The 19,836-nt window shown below is 41.4% G+C and overlaps 1 protein-coding gene across 13 annotated transcripts in view; it reads left to right on the top strand.

Annotated features, from left to right (window-relative positions):
• DMD (dystrophin) overlaps positions 1 to 19,836 on the top strand; it is a 2,032,119-nt gene that overhangs the window by 1,823,816 nt on the left and 188,467 nt on the right. For all 13 annotated transcript variants that reach the window (XM_061627388.1, XM_061627390.1, XM_061627384.1 and 10 more), the window contains one exon: positions 16,433 to 16,493. In XM_061627388.1, the coding sequence (XP_061483372.1) occupies positions 16,433 to 16,493 (61 nt within the window). The remainder of the gene's footprint in view (positions 1 to 16,432; positions 16,494 to 19,836) is intronic.

Genomic DNA, 19,836 nt, shown 5'->3' with positions numbered 1-19,836 from the left:
CCACTGCACAGGTGAAGGGAAGTCTTCATCTGAGATATTGAGCAATATCAGCTCAGGCAAGTAAGGAAGAAAAATGCAGATATCTCTTCTGGATGCCAGGCATTTGAGTATGAACCTAAAAGAGTTGACAGAAAGATGTCCCTTGCTGCTCTGATCAAAAACAAACATGTTCCTGAAAAAGGATGGTCATAACTGAAAGAGGAAGGGCCTGACATTGAGGTCACAGTAGGACCCTGAGAAAGAAAGAATCAAGAATTGTGATAACAGGAACAAGGGAATCTAAGAGAATTTATTTGTAAGGACAATTGCAGCCATAGTCAGGAAATGAAGAAGTGAGACAAGATGAAGTGTGGGTAAATCAAAGGTCGTGTTTATTTAAATGAAGCCAATCAAGTGCTTGCTTTATTTGTTTGTTTGTTTTTTTATTAACTACATTTATACCACACCTTTCTTTCACCATGGAACCCAAGACGGCATTCATGTGGTTCCCAGGCAGTCTTCCATCCAGGCACTGACCAGACTCAGACCTGCTTGGCTTCATCCAGGTGGTGGCCTCGTGTGCCTTCAGACCATAGCCTGGGACCCTGGTTGCAGGGTCTGGTTGCATACAAAAATGATCTGCAGAGGAAAGTGCGGAACCTAAATCTTACCCAATTAGGCGAGGGCACCCTGCCGTGGAAAAGGGGGTGGTCCAATCCCAATCCCCTTCTCCAGGCTCCATCCCCACAAGGTGGTTAGGGAGGCCTTCCTGCTCCATCCCCCCCTCAGAGCCGCACAACTCTGAGTGGGTGTTACAGGTTAGCCCCAAAGGTGAGCCTTATCCTGCCAACAGGCCTCACAACCCAGAAGGCAAGCCTCAAATCCCACCTGTCACCTTAACGGGTGCCTAAGGGTGCTTACCAAATCCTACCCTGTGAAATTCCCGCATATATCCACCACAAAAGAGGACAAGCCTCAGCTTAGTCCCTCTTTCCCCACCTGCGGCCGATAATTACACACAGGGCACTCTGCAGATCAGTCAGAAACAGATTATTACCCAAGTCAGACATATGATCACAGTCTGGCTGGTAAAGATCAGCCCTGCCACACTTCACCTCCGGATGATGTGTTACATCGCCCTGTATATCAGCAACGGCAAGCCAGACTTCTCTATTTACTTTCTTATGAGCCTTGTTCAGGCTTCTGTGGTTAATCCCACCCCTCCAAATCCTCCTTGGGAGGATATTAGACCAAACAATCACAGTCCCAGGCCACCTTCCACGTATGACTTCAAAGTCCAGGCAAGCCTGAATAATAAGGGCTTTCCCACAGCTGCTCAATGTTTGAGGACTAAAATTCCTGGAGTAGCAGTGCTACATTTTAAGGACAGATTATCTCCAGGCCTGTAAAGAACCTTGTTTTTTAAACAATGTTAATGTTTTGTTGTTTGAATTTCTGTGCACTGTATTCTTTTCTGATGTGTATTTTGTATTTGTGTTTATTTTATTTTTTTGTGAGCCGCCTTGAGGGCCTTTGGCCAAAAGGCGGCATAAAAATAGAATGAATGAATGAATGAATGAATGATATCACCAAAAAGTGTTGGTAGGAGGCATTCCCAGCATGCCACGCCTACCTGGCCACTGGACCAAAGCACAATGGCTGAGCCCCAACTGGGTTCCATGCCTGGTCTGCGACACCCTCCTCTTGGCCCAGAACACCATGTTGTGACCACAAATGAGTACCTTGACTGTCTCCAGCACCCTCCAACCTGTTAAAACAGAAACAACAATTAACATATGTTCCTTAGCTCAACGGTCTGCGTGGGCCCTTGATTGGCCTGACATAAGCACGGAAAGCACCTGATCACCAGCACCCCACTGCCTGTATTGCTGTGCTCCCAAATCCCAAGGTAGCTGCCATGGAAGTTGCACCACTCCTGAAACAGTGTATACCAAAGAGCCTGGGGTCGACCCAAAATGACAAGGCCTGTCTGGTGATGAACCAAAACTGGAACTTATCCAAAGGCTGACCATCCTGGTGACAAAATAGGAGGCCACCATATGTACCCCTAAGTCCCAGAAACGAATCTAAGCCCTGGACTGGACACAGCCCATCAACAAGGTAAGGGGCCAAGGTGATAACAGCTCCTCACCCTCTCTGGTCAGTCTTTGACTTGCACATCCGAATCTGCACTGCCAAATTCCCTGCCTGCTCTTAAATGGGAGTTTCTCGTGCTGGTGGGAAGGGACAACATTATGGCCTTCTCAGCTTCAAACTGCCAAGTTCCCACAGTGCCACCAACATCAGCTCTGGTTGAGGTCTGGCCGAAGGGGCCAACTCCTGAAAACGTGACATCTGATGCCGAGAGAGGGCATCAACCACACCCTTGTCCAGACCACGAACATGGCGAACAAGAAAAAGAATATTAAATTTAAGGCATTGAGTTACGAAAGCACGTGCCAAAACCATCACTCTAGCATTCCTATAAGTAAGAGAGTTGATAACGCGCACCATGGATGGTTGTCACAGCAAATAATGCACCACGGAGTTAGCCAGATCAGCTGCCCACAGATGTACAGCAACTACTATGGGGAAAAACTCCAAAAAGGTCAGATCCCTGGTGATGGCAGCCTCAGCCCAGCCACCAGACATGCCTTTGCACACCAGCTATCCTGAAAAATAACCCAAAACCTAAAGTCCTAGAGGCATCAGAGTGAATTTGCAACCCAGTCTCCAATAATAAATCCCTGTGCTAAAAAGAAACCCCATTAAACTGATGCAAAAATTGGGACCAAACTAGCAAATCACCTCTCATATCCCTGGTAATCCTAACCGTATGATGAGGCCTGCTGAGGCCCTTCATCAGGTCACAAATCCTGTGCAAAGATGAGCTACCAATTCCTGAATCTCCCTGAGGGTCACCTTCTTGGCACCCTTCATGCTGTCCATCCTGCATTTCACGTCTCTCAACCATCAGTAAATGGCAAGCCTGTGCTACTGAGTCAAGCTCAATACTCGAAAAGGTAAGCACAGGCATAGGGTCCTCAGTTCTCTCCCTGGCCAAAGGCACCCTTAACTCCTCCACCACCTGTCCAAATGCCAACATCAGCTGACTACTGCTGCAAGCCAGCGGGACCAGAAAAAGGAAATCATTGAGATAATGCACTACAGCATTAGAGCCGGCTCGCCTTCTGAGACCCACTCAAGGAATGTACTGAAGCGCTCAAAAGCTAAAGACAGAATAGAACATCCCATGGGCAGAGCTTGATCCACGTAAAACAAACCCTGAAATGAAAACCCCAAAAGATCAAAGTCCAAAGGGTGGACTGGCAGGAGGCAGAAAGCCGACTTAATATCACACTTACCCATGAGAGTACCTGGGCCGAAACACCGAACCATAAGAACTGCGCTGTCGAAGCATAACGTACCGAACACAAATGCTCAGGAATAACATCATTCACCAACTGCCCCCTAGGGTAGGACAGGTGATGAATGAGCCTAAACTGTCCAGGATCTTTTTTAGGAACAGTGCCCAAAGTGGATACCCTTAGCGTGGGCATAGGAGGGTGATCAAACGGGCCCAATACCTGTCCCTCAGCCACCTCCTTATCTATTTTCTCCTGCACCACTTACTCCATTCGCACTACAGACTTAAGATTCCCTGACATATAAGGCCTATGCTCCCCAACAACTGGAATCCTGAAACCGAAACAACCTTCCTCCAAGCAAACTGCATCCTCCCACTTAGGATACTGATGGGCCAAAGGCAAAAGTAGCAGAATATTAATCAGGGTGGGACCCCTTACCTGAAGGCTGCCCTCCAGATGCAGGCTCCCCCCCCTTCTGTAAACCCTTAAATCCCTGAGCTCTAGAGCAACTGGTGGAGGTGTGGGAGCCAGCACAGATGGAACACTCATGTCTAATTTTACATGGGTTCCTGTTACAGAAGCCCTTAGCACTGAACTCCCAACAGAGCAGGCGAGGTTGAACCCCCTGCCCCGTGGACCCACAGAAAAGCGCAAGAGTGGCAGACTTACCCAGTAAATGCCCTCTATCTGCCCTATCCCTCTGCATGAGTCAAGCTACAGTCATGAACTGCAACCACAACTCTGAGTCCTTCCTGTCCCATTGTAAATTCACAGCAACTTCCGCTCTCATCATAAAACAGCTATGCAGATTCCATGAATTCATTGTGCACCCTAAATATTATGTCCAAGTATTTCACCAAAGCTGCTGCCCACATAGGCTGGCACTGAATCACCACCCCCATATAAATTAAGGATCCTGTCATCCAATTACCCCAGGTCCTATCCACCTTTTTCTTTTTAAATTTTTCATTGTCTCTCTCCTCCTGTTTGTCCTTCTTCTGTTCGGTCTCCCGGTACAACAGAGAAAACACATCTCTGTATTCTCCCTTCCAAATGTGTTCCCTTGTTGCCAACAACAAATGAGCCCCAAGAGGAGCTGATGTTGCCCCAAACAGAAGTGCATTAACCCAAACAGAAGACAATGGATCAGCATTAAGCTGGGCTACCCCTAAAGCAGGAGTGCTCCCGGGAGTCCAAACCTGTTTCCAAGCATCACTCATAGGTTCCTGTTGGGCAGAAAGGTAAATACCCTGTCCATATACAGGAGGTACTGCCCCTGAGTAAGCCGTGTAAGGCCACCCTTGAGCAGCTCCAGCTCCCGATAGTACAGCCTAGGACACATCCCAGGCCACCCAGGCATTCCCCACATATTACATGCAGCAACCTCCACTTCAGGACTCCCTGCTGCCACCAACTGCTTCATGCGCCGAATACACGGGGCAAACTGCCCCAATGACCCTCCAATGCAGCTTAGCAGTCCAAAACAGAATTCCAGTCATACTGTCCCTATGTATCCTTAGCCTCCTTAGGTCACGTGGCCACACAATCATCACCCAGGCCCCAAAGCTGTCTATCCTGCTTTCCAGGCCCCTAGCAGGCCAGCCAAACTGGCTAGGCCACACAAGAGCGCCGCAAAATGGAGCAGGCCTGCCAGGTCTAGATAAGACTCCCCAGCCCCCACTCACTAGCAGGTCAGCCAGACCAGCTAGGCCACGGAGGAGGCCACAAAATGGAGCAGGCCTGCCAGGCCTAGCTGAGACTCCCCAGGCCCCACTCCAAACCTTGTGGGCCCCTAAGAGCCTGCCAAAGGTGCCGCTGCAACCACGCCACCACTCCTGATGATGCTTTCTCTCTCTCCATCCAGGCCCTCTCTCTCGTGCCCTGCACACTGCCAAAACAGGCCACGAGGCAAGTACCCAAGGACCCTGGTGATCTGTTCTGTCATTGTGCAAGGCCAGAAAGAGGCTGAAGGAGGGCATAGTGGGGCTTAAATAGCCACCCTGCCCACCCCTGCACAACGAGGCGTGCATAACCATTCCTCAATCATGGGGCTTTGAAGCCACACCAGGACTTCTCCTGGCGTGGCTGCAAAGGCCCGCCATCAACAGAGCCTTCTTGGTCTGTTGATGGGCAGGAAAAGCCTCAAGAAAAGCATCAAAGCAGGGTTATGTGCCTTTTATATATCCATTGGAACAAATGCAACTTTGAAGTTGACAATACCAAAAAGGAGAGCACAAAAAGTAAATTTGCCTTGGAGTCCAGCTTAAGAGTGGAGAAATTGCAGCCAGAGGGAAGACTGCCAGCATTTCATTAGATTATGGAGTTTATACTGGGTTTCTCAAAATCACCTCCCAAATTGGTTTGCAGTGCTGATGTTGGACTGGTGTGTTAATAAGCACTTCCTAGTCCACAGGTTCTATTTATAGCTAGCTACATGGTGGTAGCGCAAATATTATTATAGCTTTATTACCTAATTTTACATAACAAGTCATGAAGTGAATCAAGGCAATACAATATGAATATTTAGGTCCAATTTAAAAGTCACATTGCATGTGCAATTAAATCTTATTTCTGCAGACAGCATTCCACATACCCAGCTTCATGTTGATTAAACTGGGCCCACAGCCACTATGTTTGCAACAGCAGAACAACACTCACCCAGGCCACAATTCCTTGCTATACTACTGCATGATATGTAGGCAAGGTAAGCTTCTTTAAGCAAGATATAAAGATGCAAAGAACAGCAGCTGGGGGGGGAAATCATATATGCCTGGCATCACATTAAAATCAGGCTTTATTCAGATCATCAAGCATGCTATAATTTAGATGGTTACACATAATACTTTAAAATATATAACAATAAGAAATTGTCATAGTAATACTGCACTCTTTAAGAAATAGAATATCATGCTATCAGTATTGTAATGCCATCAATAACTATAATTTATGCATGTTGGAAATTAATGCTAGCAAGTGAAGGGAGATGGGAAATGAATGACATATAATTTCACGGCCTAGAAGCGACATAATCATTTCCTGTAATACAGTGCTTCCCAAACTCTCTCTCTCTCTCTCTCTCTCTCTCTCTCTCTCTCTCACACACACACACACACACACACACACACACACACACACACACACACACACACACACACACGCCACTTGAACATTTTGCTGAGGGTCTTGGCAGACCACTTAATGGTTTGGGAGTTTTTTGTTTGTTGTAGCAATTGTAATGCACTGTGCTAGGTGATATTTAAATATATTTTTTTGCTTATTTTGTTTTTATAGTGTATTTTATTGTATTTTAATTTGCATTTTACTGAATGAAAATTGTAATGCAGGAAAATACAATATAGGTTAAAAAAGCAATAAAATATAATTAAAATCAATATTAATATTAATATCAACATGCTGTGGATCTCCCGAATTAAGCTGGCAGACCACTGGAGGTCACGGAGCACAGTTTGGGAACTTCTGCTCTAATAGCTAACTCAGGTGTCTGAGTGTGTTTCAGTCTGAAAGCAAAACAGGGCCATCCCAAAATAAGATGAAAGATTTCTTCCTACTTTGGAGAACACTCTAGGTATAGAAGTTCATACATTTGTAAGTTAAATGATTTTTTAAAAAAATATCTGACAAGAACCTGTGACTTTCCAGTTTATTGTTGGCAGTTGAGCCAGTAGAAGAAAAAATGGGACTAAAGAAACTAGGCACACTGTGTGAGTCTATCAATCAAGTCTATGGCTGAGAGCAATTTGGGACATAGTATGTTTGTGTGTCAGTTGAAAGCAAAAACAAGGTGGGGGTGGAAAAGAGGGAAATGATCTGCTTAAATCCCTGAGAGTTTATATTAAGTATTCTGGAAGAGAAATTATCTTTTCCAACTCCAGAATGGTGCACCCTCAGTATATAACTATAAAATACTCAGGTTCTCCAGAGGTAGTGAACATACAACATAGTGGACTGGTCTTTGTCCATTGGGCATGCCCCCCCAGTCCATTTCATGGTGAGTAGAAGGAGCAACAATATTAAACAACTCATGCAAGGAAATAACATTAACCGTAAGAAGGTAAATAATGAAACACAACTGTCAATAACACCAGAATTAATTAAAGGAATTCCACTCAGCCATGGGAAGGCCCATGACCTGTGTTCAACACCTCTGAGAAACACCTTTCAGGTAAGGACAATGGTTCCTTTGGGGCTGGCAGCTCTGTATAGAGCACAGCAAGAGAAGACCTTGGCAGAGGAGGTTACATTTTGAGAAGATAAAACTTTTTATTTCAGCATTTCACTTGTGCTTGGCATCCATGATAAATAAGGCAAAGTTTTTCAAAGTACATGTTTAATCACTTCGTTTAATTTAGCTCTAATTGTCCCAATTCAAGTATTTTTAAATAAATATTATGAAGTAGACACATGTAAAAAGATTACGACATGGTACTCATTTGAATATTTAAGAGTCACAGCTGCTGCTTGCTTATGGCCAGAGAAAGCATTTATGTTGAATTCTAAAAGTTACATGCTTTTTGGTTTTTGAGATTAAGGCATAAGCAAGTGTTAGTGAGAACTTACTACATGGTCCACTTTCATAATGCTTTTTCACATACACCTCTACTTCTATTTTCCCCCAAAACATATATTTGCTGTTGATTTTCTATCTTGAAAAAGAAAAACATCTTATTGCAGTGTGTTGTGATTTGTGATTTGTGACTTTTCTCCACTAAGGAGGTAGGGGGTAATCTCATGTTCAGTTTTACTATCTTGGAGCAATACAAGATGAGGTGTGGGAGATCCTTGATTATATCTCTCAATCTTCTCCCCCATGCCATTTTCTCAATCAAAATTTGAAAGTATGTGCATATTGCTGCTCGCCCTTAATGGGTTTCAGCATTGCAACTGAACCCTCACAAAAGCTTGAAGACTTTGCAAATGTTCTGTGTGAACATTTGCAAAGTGCCTGCTATCATCTTCTCCCCTTGCCCCAAGGCCCAGAATTTTAGGACAAGCGAAGACAGCTGTAGTGAGCAATCTCAGGCTTTAGTCGTCTGGAATCCCAGGCTTTTCCCACCAGGAACTCTTCTGGGGCCTTGAATTTAGCAGAACTGTTGCATGGATTGTAATTTCCTCCCAAGGATTATCAGACGTTGTCCTGGTCAGTCACCAGCGGAAAAACACACTTCGCCAAGGCGTGAGATCACTAGTTGCTACCCTTCCCTTCCCCTGTTCCAAAGTAAGTTTCTCATGTTGAGGAAGAGGGAGCTGGTGGCTCAGTGCTTGCGATGCTTCTAGATCAATATCCCCTCCCAGCTGTTTTTAGCTCTTCTGCAGAAAAGAAAGTCCATGTAATCAAAATTGTTATACTTTGACTATATTTTATAATTCAGAAAAACATTATAGATGTATTTCAGAAGAACATTATAGATTTTTATAATCTGTATATGAAATGTGTATATTTATATGCATCTGTGCTGCAATCCCTTTCAGCAACATACTAAATATACAGGAAGATATTTATCACTGGCTATTTCATGTCATCAATGGAGATTACTCAGATATAGCATCACAGAAAATATGAATATTATATGCCATTTTTTGTTGGATGCCTGCTTTTTGATAGCTGTGCATCAAATAGTAGACACTACAGCAATTATCATGGCCCAAGCTGGTTGTGTTACCAGAGAATTGTTGTCAGGATCATGGTGTGAGCACTCTTGGTAAAACCATAAATGTCTCCAAAAGGCAGAGTTTTGATACTAAAACTAAGAATCAAGAGTTCCAAGTTCCATGGAAATGTGAAGAATAATAGACAGATGAAGTGATTAGGAACAATTCAGTTGGAAAGTCAATAGAGATGCAGAAGATGAATAGAGCTGCTCTAATGACATAAATTAGGAGACATGTGACAAATGTTGTGTTAAAAACATACAAAGCAGGACTAAACAGCCATGTGCTATCTTTCTGATACACTAAATAGGTGTGTGTGTAATATGGCTGCTTGCAGAACTGTGACATTGTAAGGAAACTAGGTTTAGATGATTTTACACTCTGGGTGACTTTGCAGCAGACAGTGAACTATTTGTATTTAAAGAGACAGATGGTGTCCACAGATTTCCTGTATATTCCTACTGTTGAGAAATGTGATTCTAGTTAGCCATATAGTTTTCAGCAATCCTTACAAAACTCCTTGGGAGTGACTTGAGATAATAAAGCACAGCTCTAAACTTTGAGACCTTTATAGATAATCTGCCATTCTGTGAAATCTAGGAAGTAAATATGCAGCATTTTACTCTGTGTGTGTATGTGAAAGAGACTCTGTATTATATTGGGAAGCAGAGCAACAATGGATTGTTGGGATTATGGATTCTCCAGAATTCTTCATCAAGCAAGGTGCTACAGAAAGCAGGTGATGATGAGACATGGCGGGGAAAGTACAAAACTTAGGCTAGATATTATAACCATGGGATGTTTGTAGATTTAGTTCCAAGATAGAGATTGCAGGCTGAGTAAGTCCCTCACAGATACTAGATATATCAGGCTACACGCCTAGGATTCTGGAATAAAGAGGCAATGACTGGTTTCCCCACTGTTGAGAAAATAAGGCTTGGCTTGTAACCCAGATCTGTCATGCACCTTAAATGAAACACAGATTCCTGGACAGGTGGAGGGCAGAATTGAAGAGAAATATGGCAGTTTTTATCTTGGAAGAGGCATGGGTTAATTTTGGAAGATGTACTAAAAGTCAATTGAAGCCAAATAATGCAGTATTACCTAGTGGTTGGAGGGGATGTAACCCTCAAACTGCAAAATTCATCTTCAGTGTAACCTCCTTCTAGTTGTAGATTCCACCCTGAACAGTTAGATTCATTTTTAGCCACATTAGTTTATTTTAAAAAACCCTCCAAAGTATACAGTTGGGTAATACCATTAACAGAACCAAGCAAAAAGTCACAGGAGTGTGCCAAGCTTTTGGGTTCTCCAGAACACTTCACTGGGCAAGTGCTTCAAAAACAGTTTATGCAGTGCTTCAAAAACAGTTGTTACCTTGATTTTAAGTTTTGGAATAAAAACTAACATTTTTCTCTTGTCTGTTCAACAGTAGTGTAGTGGCACATTCAGACGTGCAGGATCCCTTCATGATAGTCACACCACACCCCCTCACAGCCATGCTCCCTTCTAAGATTATACAATAAAAATGAAATAGACTCTTACTTTGTTTGGAGTTCTGTTAAATAATGGGTGCAGGATGAGGGTTATGTCTTTTTGATGTTCTATTGTACATAGCAGAACTTACACACCATTCTCTTGAAACTGAAGCACATTAGGTTTTCGGTGTTCCTAAATGCTTCAGAACAACCCAATCTGCCTGATTGACAACACAGCCATGGCTAAAAACGTTTCCTGTTTTTCCACATTTTTAGTGACCAAATATCTGGCTAGTCTTGAATTCTGCTTTCTGCTTCTCTATTGCTGTCACCCATTTGACTGTCCTTTCTCACTGTCAGAGATATTGTTTGAATTACTGCATTTAGTGTCTACACATTGTCTCCTGCTGCTACCAAACTGCTTGATGGTTTGGACTGCAACTCCCATCAGCCCCAGCCAGCACAGACTGATTTTGCCCCAGTTAACTTGTTCTTACTTTCAATTCCAGCAGCAGCCGGCAGAGGTGGAATTCAGAAACAGCAAGGAATCAGGGTGGGCATTCCAAGGCTAGGTCACTCTACAGCTTAAATTATTCTATGCACTGAAATGTATTTAGGAGAGGAAAGTTATCTCATTTGGATGATACCTTTTTTATTTTGTTGGAAAAGTGGCTTTGAATCTCACAAAAGTCATTCTAATTCCCTCTAACTATTCATACACTCACCAGCCACTCCTGCCCCCTACCCCTCCTTTTTCCTTCATCCCAGGTGTCCTGTTCCATGCCCCATTTTTCTTTCTCACTCACCAGTCTCTCCCACCCCATATCCGTCCCTTTCCTCTCAACATCCTGTCCCATGCCCCCATTTTTGTTTCCTTCCCCCTATCAGTCACAGCCACTCCTGCTCCCTCCCTTTCTCCACACACCCCTCCTACCCCATACTAGTGATGGGATCTGTTGGCCGGTGCTGTTTTGAAAGCATTCCATCGACCTGATAGGCTAATAGGCTTGATTTGAGTTGGCCTAATAGGCTTGAATCGAGTTTGTTCTTTATCCACAAGCCACTGCTTTCACCAAAACAAACACCATCTTGTTTTAAAGGAAATATTGATATTTTTCAATAAAATGTAAATATTTTGAAAGGAAATGTTGATAAATTAAAGGAAATGTTGATAAACTGAAGGAAATGTCAATATTGATATCAATATTTTAGACACTGATTTTTTAAAATAAAAAACTGAACTTCAACAAAAGTGAATAAGCAAATTAATGGAAAATTTGGTACCAAATCCAAATTGGTCAGAATTCTAGCACATCCCTACCCTAAATCTCTCTCTCTCTCTCTCTCTCTCTCTCTCTCTCTCTCTTTCTCTCACTCACCAGTCCTTCACCCCTCCTGCCCCTGCCTCTCCCTTTTCCCTGATTCCAACTCCCCCGCCTCATGCCATTTTTCTTTCTCCATCATCATCCCTTCCTGTTCCATACCCCTATTTTTCTTTCTCCAACCCCTTCTACTACCCCCAATCCTCCTGCTACTAGTTCCCCCTCACACCTCTCTCTCTTGCCTCACCTCCATGCCCTTCCCCCTTCTCTCCCACCCCATCTCTCAGGCTTCTGTAGGGGCCCCCTTTCTGGCACACCCCTCCTTGGCAGGGGCTGATGCAACTGCTCTTACCATGCTAGCTGGGCTGGGGGGAGAAATTGCTGGCAGGTAGCAATCCTCTGAGGTGAGAAAGAAGAAGTGGGATGGAGGAGGCTTTTGCTAGCACAGCTCAGAAGGAAGAAGTGCCACTGCTGCTGCCTGGCACAGCGTGTTTCGACTGAATGAATAACACAAGGCAAAGGGGGCAGGCGCTCATTGATGCCATGCTAGGCAGTGGCAGTAACAGCAGCACCTCGTCCTCCTGAGTTGTGCAAATGAAAGCCTTCCTCCTTCCTACCCCTCCTTAACCATCTTAAAAGCCTGCCACCCGCTGGCAACTCCTGCAGCCCAGCAAGCATGGACAAGAGCAGCAGTCCATGCCAGACACTTCTGCCACAGCCCAAAGGGCCAAGCCAGGCTGAAGGGAAGGGAACCCCCATGACAAGCCTCCTGAAGACAGGATGGTGACCCCCCACAACCAGGAACCAATACACCACTGTTGTCCAAACAGATGTGCTGCAAACATTTTTCCACAGCTAGGAGTTAAATAGGTGAAATAGGAAAACTGTTCATTCCAATCTCCATTTGTAAGAATATTCCAATTATCAACCCAATTCAGGAGGAATTTGGAGAGATTTGACTTACACCATCCTTTTTTCCAGCTCCTCTAGGTTGCTAGGTCACATGACTGAGCTGAAAGTGGTTTGGAATAGATATAAATCCCTCCTTGCCCTTTCCTTTTACACCCCCAGAAATCCAGAGCTTGGAAAAGTTACTTTTTTGAACTACAACTCCCATCAGCCCAGTGGCCATGCTAATGGGAGTTGTAGTTCAGAAAAAGTAATTTTTCCAAGCTCTGCAGAAATCCTCCTTTTGGGGGGACTTTCTGGTGTAAGTTCTACTGGCTGAAGGTCCACAATCTGAGGGACTTACATTGGCATATCTCTAGCTCAGCCAGGGTGAGAACTTATGCTGGCACAGCCCTGGCTGAGCCCTGGCTCAGCTATGAATGCCCAAGATCTGCCAAATCCAAACTCTCGCATTCTCACAGATCTTGGATTTGGATTGCACTGTAAGTGAACCATTTTTTTAAACTAACAATGAAAGTCAAATAGGATCTACCATTATCTAAGAAGCTGAAGGAGTTCCATTCTTACTCTGTATCTCATAACAGAAATATTATTGTATGTATCTAACATCTATGCAGAAGGAAAACAGAATCTTTTGCTATCATGTCATTTGGAAATAAATTTCATTTCTACTATTTATGTACATAGAAAATCTTAAAACTAACCAGCCCCACATGTACATGAGATTGTGGTTTCATGCAGTCAAGTTGCTATAAAATCTGTAGCTTAGTTCTTGAGGCTGCCTCCTTATTTACTGACTTTTTATCATAAAAAATGAAAAGAATATAGGGAAAGTGCTGTACATCTATAGAAATAAGTGATAATAAAAGTGCCATTCAGGGTACAAGCAGAGACAAGATGTGCACTTCAATCAAAGGCATTAAAATATCTTATATACTTAAAGATATACACAGTCTTTGCTACATTGTTAAATCTCTAGAAGAATGACCACTGGTATGTATAATAAATGTGCCATCTCTTCTATGCAAGTTAGATGCACACCTAAATCTCTCATATCACAGCCTCAAAGATTTAATTAATTTGTGTTGGAGTTTGTTGTAATATACAACCAAGTATGACTCACAGGGCAGAATGAATTAAGGTACACAGCAGTATAATTTAAAACCTCACCTTTACTTCTTGCTAACTCACAGCTATGTCTAAAGTTTTTACCACATTACATTGTTCATGTGTTAATGGCAGGTTGCACTTGATAAACTTTAGCACACTTTCCTGTACATACAACACATACATTCACTTTCTTAAAGCACACTGTGAGCAATGCAAGCAGTATAAGCATAAGGATTCACTGTAAAAGGCCAACACCCTGATCTAGCCATTTGTTGTAGGCATGGCAGGCTCCAATGTTCATATGCAGTTCTACCCCCTGTTAGAACCATCCCAACCACTTCAAGGGAGGAAGCACCTCCTTCACATGTTTTTGTATTCACAAGGAATGGAACAATCCTAAAGCACAGAAGCTCCATACATAACAGTATATGTTTCATTAATAAAAATACAAATTATTTTTTAAAGTTTAACATATTGTTGAATTCTTAGGATGAAAAATATTGTTATGCCTTCTTTTGATTTACTTTTATAAAAAACAATACTTGTATGTGGTAATAATCATGGAACATTTTCTACTGTGATGTGTTGTTTTTTTAAGTTGAAGAAAGTAATATGCTACCATTTTAATGAACCATGGGAAGTTTGAAACACATTTCCCTTTCCTAATCAACATTCAAGGTAGTTTCTGATTTGCTTGATAATTATTCTTATGTACTGCACAGTACCAAAACAGAAAGGCACTTTTGAATTTTCTTCTGTAATGTATCTTTGTTGAGCATAAGTAATACACAGGGGGGAGCTCTCTGGTCATATTAAAAACCATTTTCCAGAAAGCTTCTTTTGAGTGACTTCTAAAAATAGTTTTACTAGGAATTAAAGATACATGTCTATTACCTAGACTAGCTTGGTAATGGATGGTAAGCCACTACTGGTATCCAAAGATAAGAAACAGCTGTTTCCATTTGGGCTTGTACCAGAAATGAGATGATGATTCTTAGAGCAGAGTTGTAAAGGTACTACATTTTTTGTCAACTCAAATTTATGCAACACTAGCATCATCCAACAGAGCAAAAACTGCATGATGGCTAGCCTCAGCACAATCTATTGATGTAACATTAAATCCAGTTATGCAAAACATCACAGAATTGTTTATTTCCAAAGCATTTAGTTCCAGTGAAGATGACTGCTTGCCTTCATAAAAAAAACTTGGTACATAGGATTCTGGGATAATACATATTGACTAGTTTAATCCAGAAATACAAGAGAGAATGCAACTTCAATAAATTCTATAATGGCCCATTATATAGATTTAGGTGCATGATATATGGATGCCCTGGGGATAGGTGTTTTCAGCTCTTGAGAAACATGAAAAGCTATAGTTCAAATGTATGAAAAATAAATGCTCTCAACTAATTAAAACCTTCCAAGATACTATTGCTTCTAATATAGAACACTGTTACAGGAAAAGGCATGCAGAATGTAACTTACATATGTAGGAAGCCATTTGGTCTGCTTATTGTTGCATGTTTGCTAATGTCTTTTTATAATCACATCTCCGCTATTATGCCTGTATGATCTGCTAAGATGTGACATGGCAATAGCACAATGGCACAATCATCCGAAACATAAGAATTTAGGAATAGCTGTACTGGAACAGGCCAAAGGCCCATCTAGTCCAACAATCTGTTGTAACAGCGGCCAACCAAACACCTGTGCGAAGTGGAACATTTTCTAGTGGGGCAGCCATTAATAAGTCTGCTCCACAAAATATCAGCATGAAACAGAAACAGATAAATGTGAAGGGAAATGTATTTTTCTAGTTGTATTATTCCTACAACAATAAATAATCACATAAACTTGTAGAGCAAGCCACTCTCCAGGAAACCTTCATTGGTTTTGAACTTGATTATTATTTGGGAGTGTACCATCACAGCAATATGTTAAAACTGAAATTAAAATGGTTCAAAATATCCCAAGTTTTACGTGCTGAAAGCTGTTTTTTAATTATTATTTATTATTATTCAAGCCATACTATGTATTTGAAATTGTAAGTTATATCCATAGTACTTGGTTGTTTTTGTTTTAAAGTAATTACAGAGAATTTCATTAGACTTTGAATGTGATGTGCTTAAAGGGACAACTTCGTTATTTAGCAACATCCATGCACATTGATTTTTTAAATATTATCATAAACCAAGATATTACTTGTTCAACAATTAATCAAGAGGGAAATGTGGAACACAAGGCAGCAGAAAACAATAGCCACCAAAGCCCTAAAAGTGTGTACCATAAGACAGATAGCATGCTTCTTCAGTTTCTTATATTTTCTTTAAGTTTAGTAGTTGAAGACGTTTTTACATTTATCTTTGCAGCCGAATGAGTTCAATTTCACTCAGATTAAAGCAGAAATTTCTGAACAGCAGCTTAATCCTTCCTGCCTTCATGGACAACTGAGCAAACAGGCCCATATCAGTGTGGCCAAGTGTAAAATTGTAATTCCAGAGATTAATGTTCTTCTCTGTTTGCTTTGAACTTGACCTCCATGTCTCTTTTATTTGATTTTATGTTTCGTTTCTGTTTTGTTTTTTGTTAACAGCTTCTGTCCAGGGTCCCTGGGAGAGGGCAATATCGCCAAACAAAGTGCCCTACTACATCAAGTAAGTATTAAACTATTATGATTAATACACTGGGCTGTCAATTATCTTAGCTTGCTTTGAAAAAAATGACAATTCTATGCTTTTGGATCATCGTGGTTCCTACTGTATGCTTCAAGTCTCTCCTCCATTTCCATCAAAAGCACAGAGAAAAATTTAGACATAACATCAAGAATTCTGAGGATTCCTAAATGTTGAAAGTTAGTATAGTCTTTTATATACATTCAGTTTAACAAAACTGCCTTCAAGAGTAATGATAATGTGTACTTGTCCTTTGTTTGACTTTATATGTCCATTCAACTACCATTGCTTTTCAGATCTTGCATATTATTTTGCTGCTTGCTAATAAGAAATAAAATTAGTATGAAAAGATACTGCTCCTGAAATCTATCACAGGCTGAATTTGGCTAGGAGTTTGAGTTTGAGTGGAGCCAAGGCTAGAGATATGCAGGGAAAAAACCATGAAATTTTCAGGAAAAAACATGGGGAAAAACATGTAAAGGTAAAAGAACATGGCATAATATGCTGGCTACGAAATCCAGCCAAGAGACTGATTATACCTGGGTGGGTTTTTTTTATTTTATTTTGGGGGTGGGAACAAAAAAGGCTTCGGGGGGAAAGGGGGAGAAACATTTTTCCCAGTTTTTCTCATTTTTCCCCAGGTCTTTATATCTCTATCCAAGGCACCCTCTCTCCCAAAGAGGTAGATTCCAGCCCCTTCCAAAAATGCTACACATATTGGTTAACTGGTAATGTTTTCACTGCCAGATAGCCATGGCAACTCTGATCAGGGCATTCACAGCAGCCTCTTTCTCTAGTCAAAATTAAACATTTCAAGTGATAGCGGAATAGACTATAAGTGTGATATACACACTTCAGTGTGATATACACTATACAGTGCTGCATAATACATATATTGTTATACATAATGTATAGTGATAGACATTATGTAGTGCTGCTGACTGGATGGATGGCCAACTCATGCATGAAAATGTGCATTTAATTTTATAGTTGATTCAACCAACAGTTTCACAAGCTTTTTATTACTGGAGAGAGATCACTTTTTACCTATTTATTGCATTTGGGATCTCATTTAAAAAAGGACTTCTCTGTGGTTTACACTCTATTGCCAACATGAGTAGAAAGAGCTTAGTAATACTAGTCAATCCACTTTTTAAAAAACTTTCATCTCATATTGGAATTCAGTGTATTGCCATGTTAAACATGTATAAATCAGTTTTGTTTTATTTGAAGGTTTTTATTTAGAGTCATTCTTGTCCCGTATATCAGCATTTTTACATTAATCTTATTTTGTGTCCACACATCTTGCATGTTGGTAACTCAAGACTGTTAGGTGTTCCAAAATACAAAAACGTATTTTCAGACTCCTGCTGTAGGTCTGATTATAGAAAGTATTTCTTTGCTATTGGTCTTTAAGTTCCCAAAGGAGTTACTGTAGAGTTCTAGCCTATTCAGAAATCATACATTATATTGGACCATTTCTGAATTTCAGCATGATTTTCTGTTCCACAGCAACATAAATCGTTGATGCTGAACACAAGAGCGTGCACTGATAGATGCATTTCTTGCATATTTGATTATGTGCTTTTTTCTCATTTTCTTTTTGATGCTTAGGGTTTTGTGGGGAGGGGTTCAACCCATCAGCTCCTCATTTTCAGTGACAATCACTTTATGAGTTCACATATCAGAGAATCGTTGCTTCAAAGGCCTCAGCAATGTCATCTTCAGTGTCTCACTGCTGCTAGGCAACTTCAAAGCGCTTGATCAGTTAAGAGCAGCCACCAGCCATTAAAGTTTCTGTATTGTGCTTAACCTATTGCAATTTGCAGGGGGAAGAAAATAAAGAGATACACAATACTAGCTGGGATTAAAGAGGTCACAGATTTATTAAAGGAACATGGCCTAATATGCTGGCTACTAAGTTCAGCCAAGGGACTGGCTGTAATTCTTTCTGCTGCAAGCTCTGGGGAGACTGGCTAAGACAGTCAAGCAAGATATCTAGCCGGCACACCTTAATTCATCACTAATTCCCCTGCAAGAGAAATAGATTTCCCACTGGTGCTTCCTGTAACCCCTGATAGTTATACCATGCCTTTACTACCAAACATTCCTACATGTGGCCCACTGAGCTTTTAGTGTCTTGTTGTGCTCCATGTTAATGGTCCCTGTACCATAGAAACAAGCCTGCTGTTGTCTGCTGCAGTCATTCCCAGTTGTCATATTCTTTTAAACAAATCTCACACCTTTTGTGAAGCATGGTCTACTTAGGATGTTGTTTAGGAATTTTGGCTAGAATCGCTAAACATCATCCTAAACAGATAGTACTGTTTGGGTGTGACATTTATTACTTTTTTTTTTTTACCACAGTGTGAACTCATTGATCTGTTATCTCTCTGGTTAACAAGCAAGCTGCACTGAGCTAGGGATGGACCAATCAGTCTATATCTGGTCCATATCACTTTCATACATCCTCACTCAAATACATGCTGTCCTTTCATGCCTTAAAAACAAATCCACTCAGAAATTCTAATTTAAGTAGATATCTAAATAAACATGTTCTAAACAAATTTCTTAAAAATATACTTTTTAAAATGCTTTTTATCTGAGCCGAGAACTGAGTTGGAACATTCAGGAAGTGCAAAAGTCAATATATAAGTAATTTCCCATTTGCACATTAGTTCAAAAGGTGCAAATCAGGTCAGTTCATATCACAATTCACAAAGATTGAATTCCTTTAGTTCTGAGGTGCCAGTCAACATGAGTCAGTGCCCTTCCACCCTTGTGTAATGGTGCTGTCTCTTCCCTGCTTCCTCTCTTCCTGCTGCTCTTTGCAGCTTCTTTTACCTTATCTTCCCTAGGACACGATGCATTTTGCACACTACCACTCATGCTTGAATCTACAAGAAGGACAAAAAGATTGCCTTAGTGCAAATGTGGTTTACACAGTAGTTTACAAAAAGACCCAAACTCAAGTCTCATTAGATTTTGGATTATGCAAGGACTAAGGATGTAAGGAAACAGTGATTTCCATCCCGTCCTATGCTCAATCGCAATCAATGCTGTTTCCATTCCACTACAGTTTGCTTTCTGCAAGTTAATCATCTTGCTATCCGCAGTGGCTGAAACGAACTTAATTAATTACATAATTACAGTGGAAGGGAAATATCAAAAACAATACAGAAAGTAACCTAAATAATTTATGTAACTTTGTGGACTAAACAACATTTGTAGTGAATACTACTCACTAAAGTACCATTCCCTTGCGTGGTGTCCATTCCTGATCTCAGACAAACAGATGAATTGTGTCAGTTTCTGTTTCCAGCAG

Source organism: Rhineura floridana, chromosome 5 (assembly GCF_030035675.1).
Source record: "Rhineura floridana isolate rRhiFlo1 chromosome 5, rRhiFlo1.hap2, whole genome shotgun sequence".
In the NCBI taxonomy this organism is placed as follows: domain Eukaryota; kingdom Metazoa; phylum Chordata; class Lepidosauria; order Squamata; family Rhineuridae; genus Rhineura; species Rhineura floridana.
This window is presented reverse-complemented; position numbering and strand designations above follow the sequence as displayed.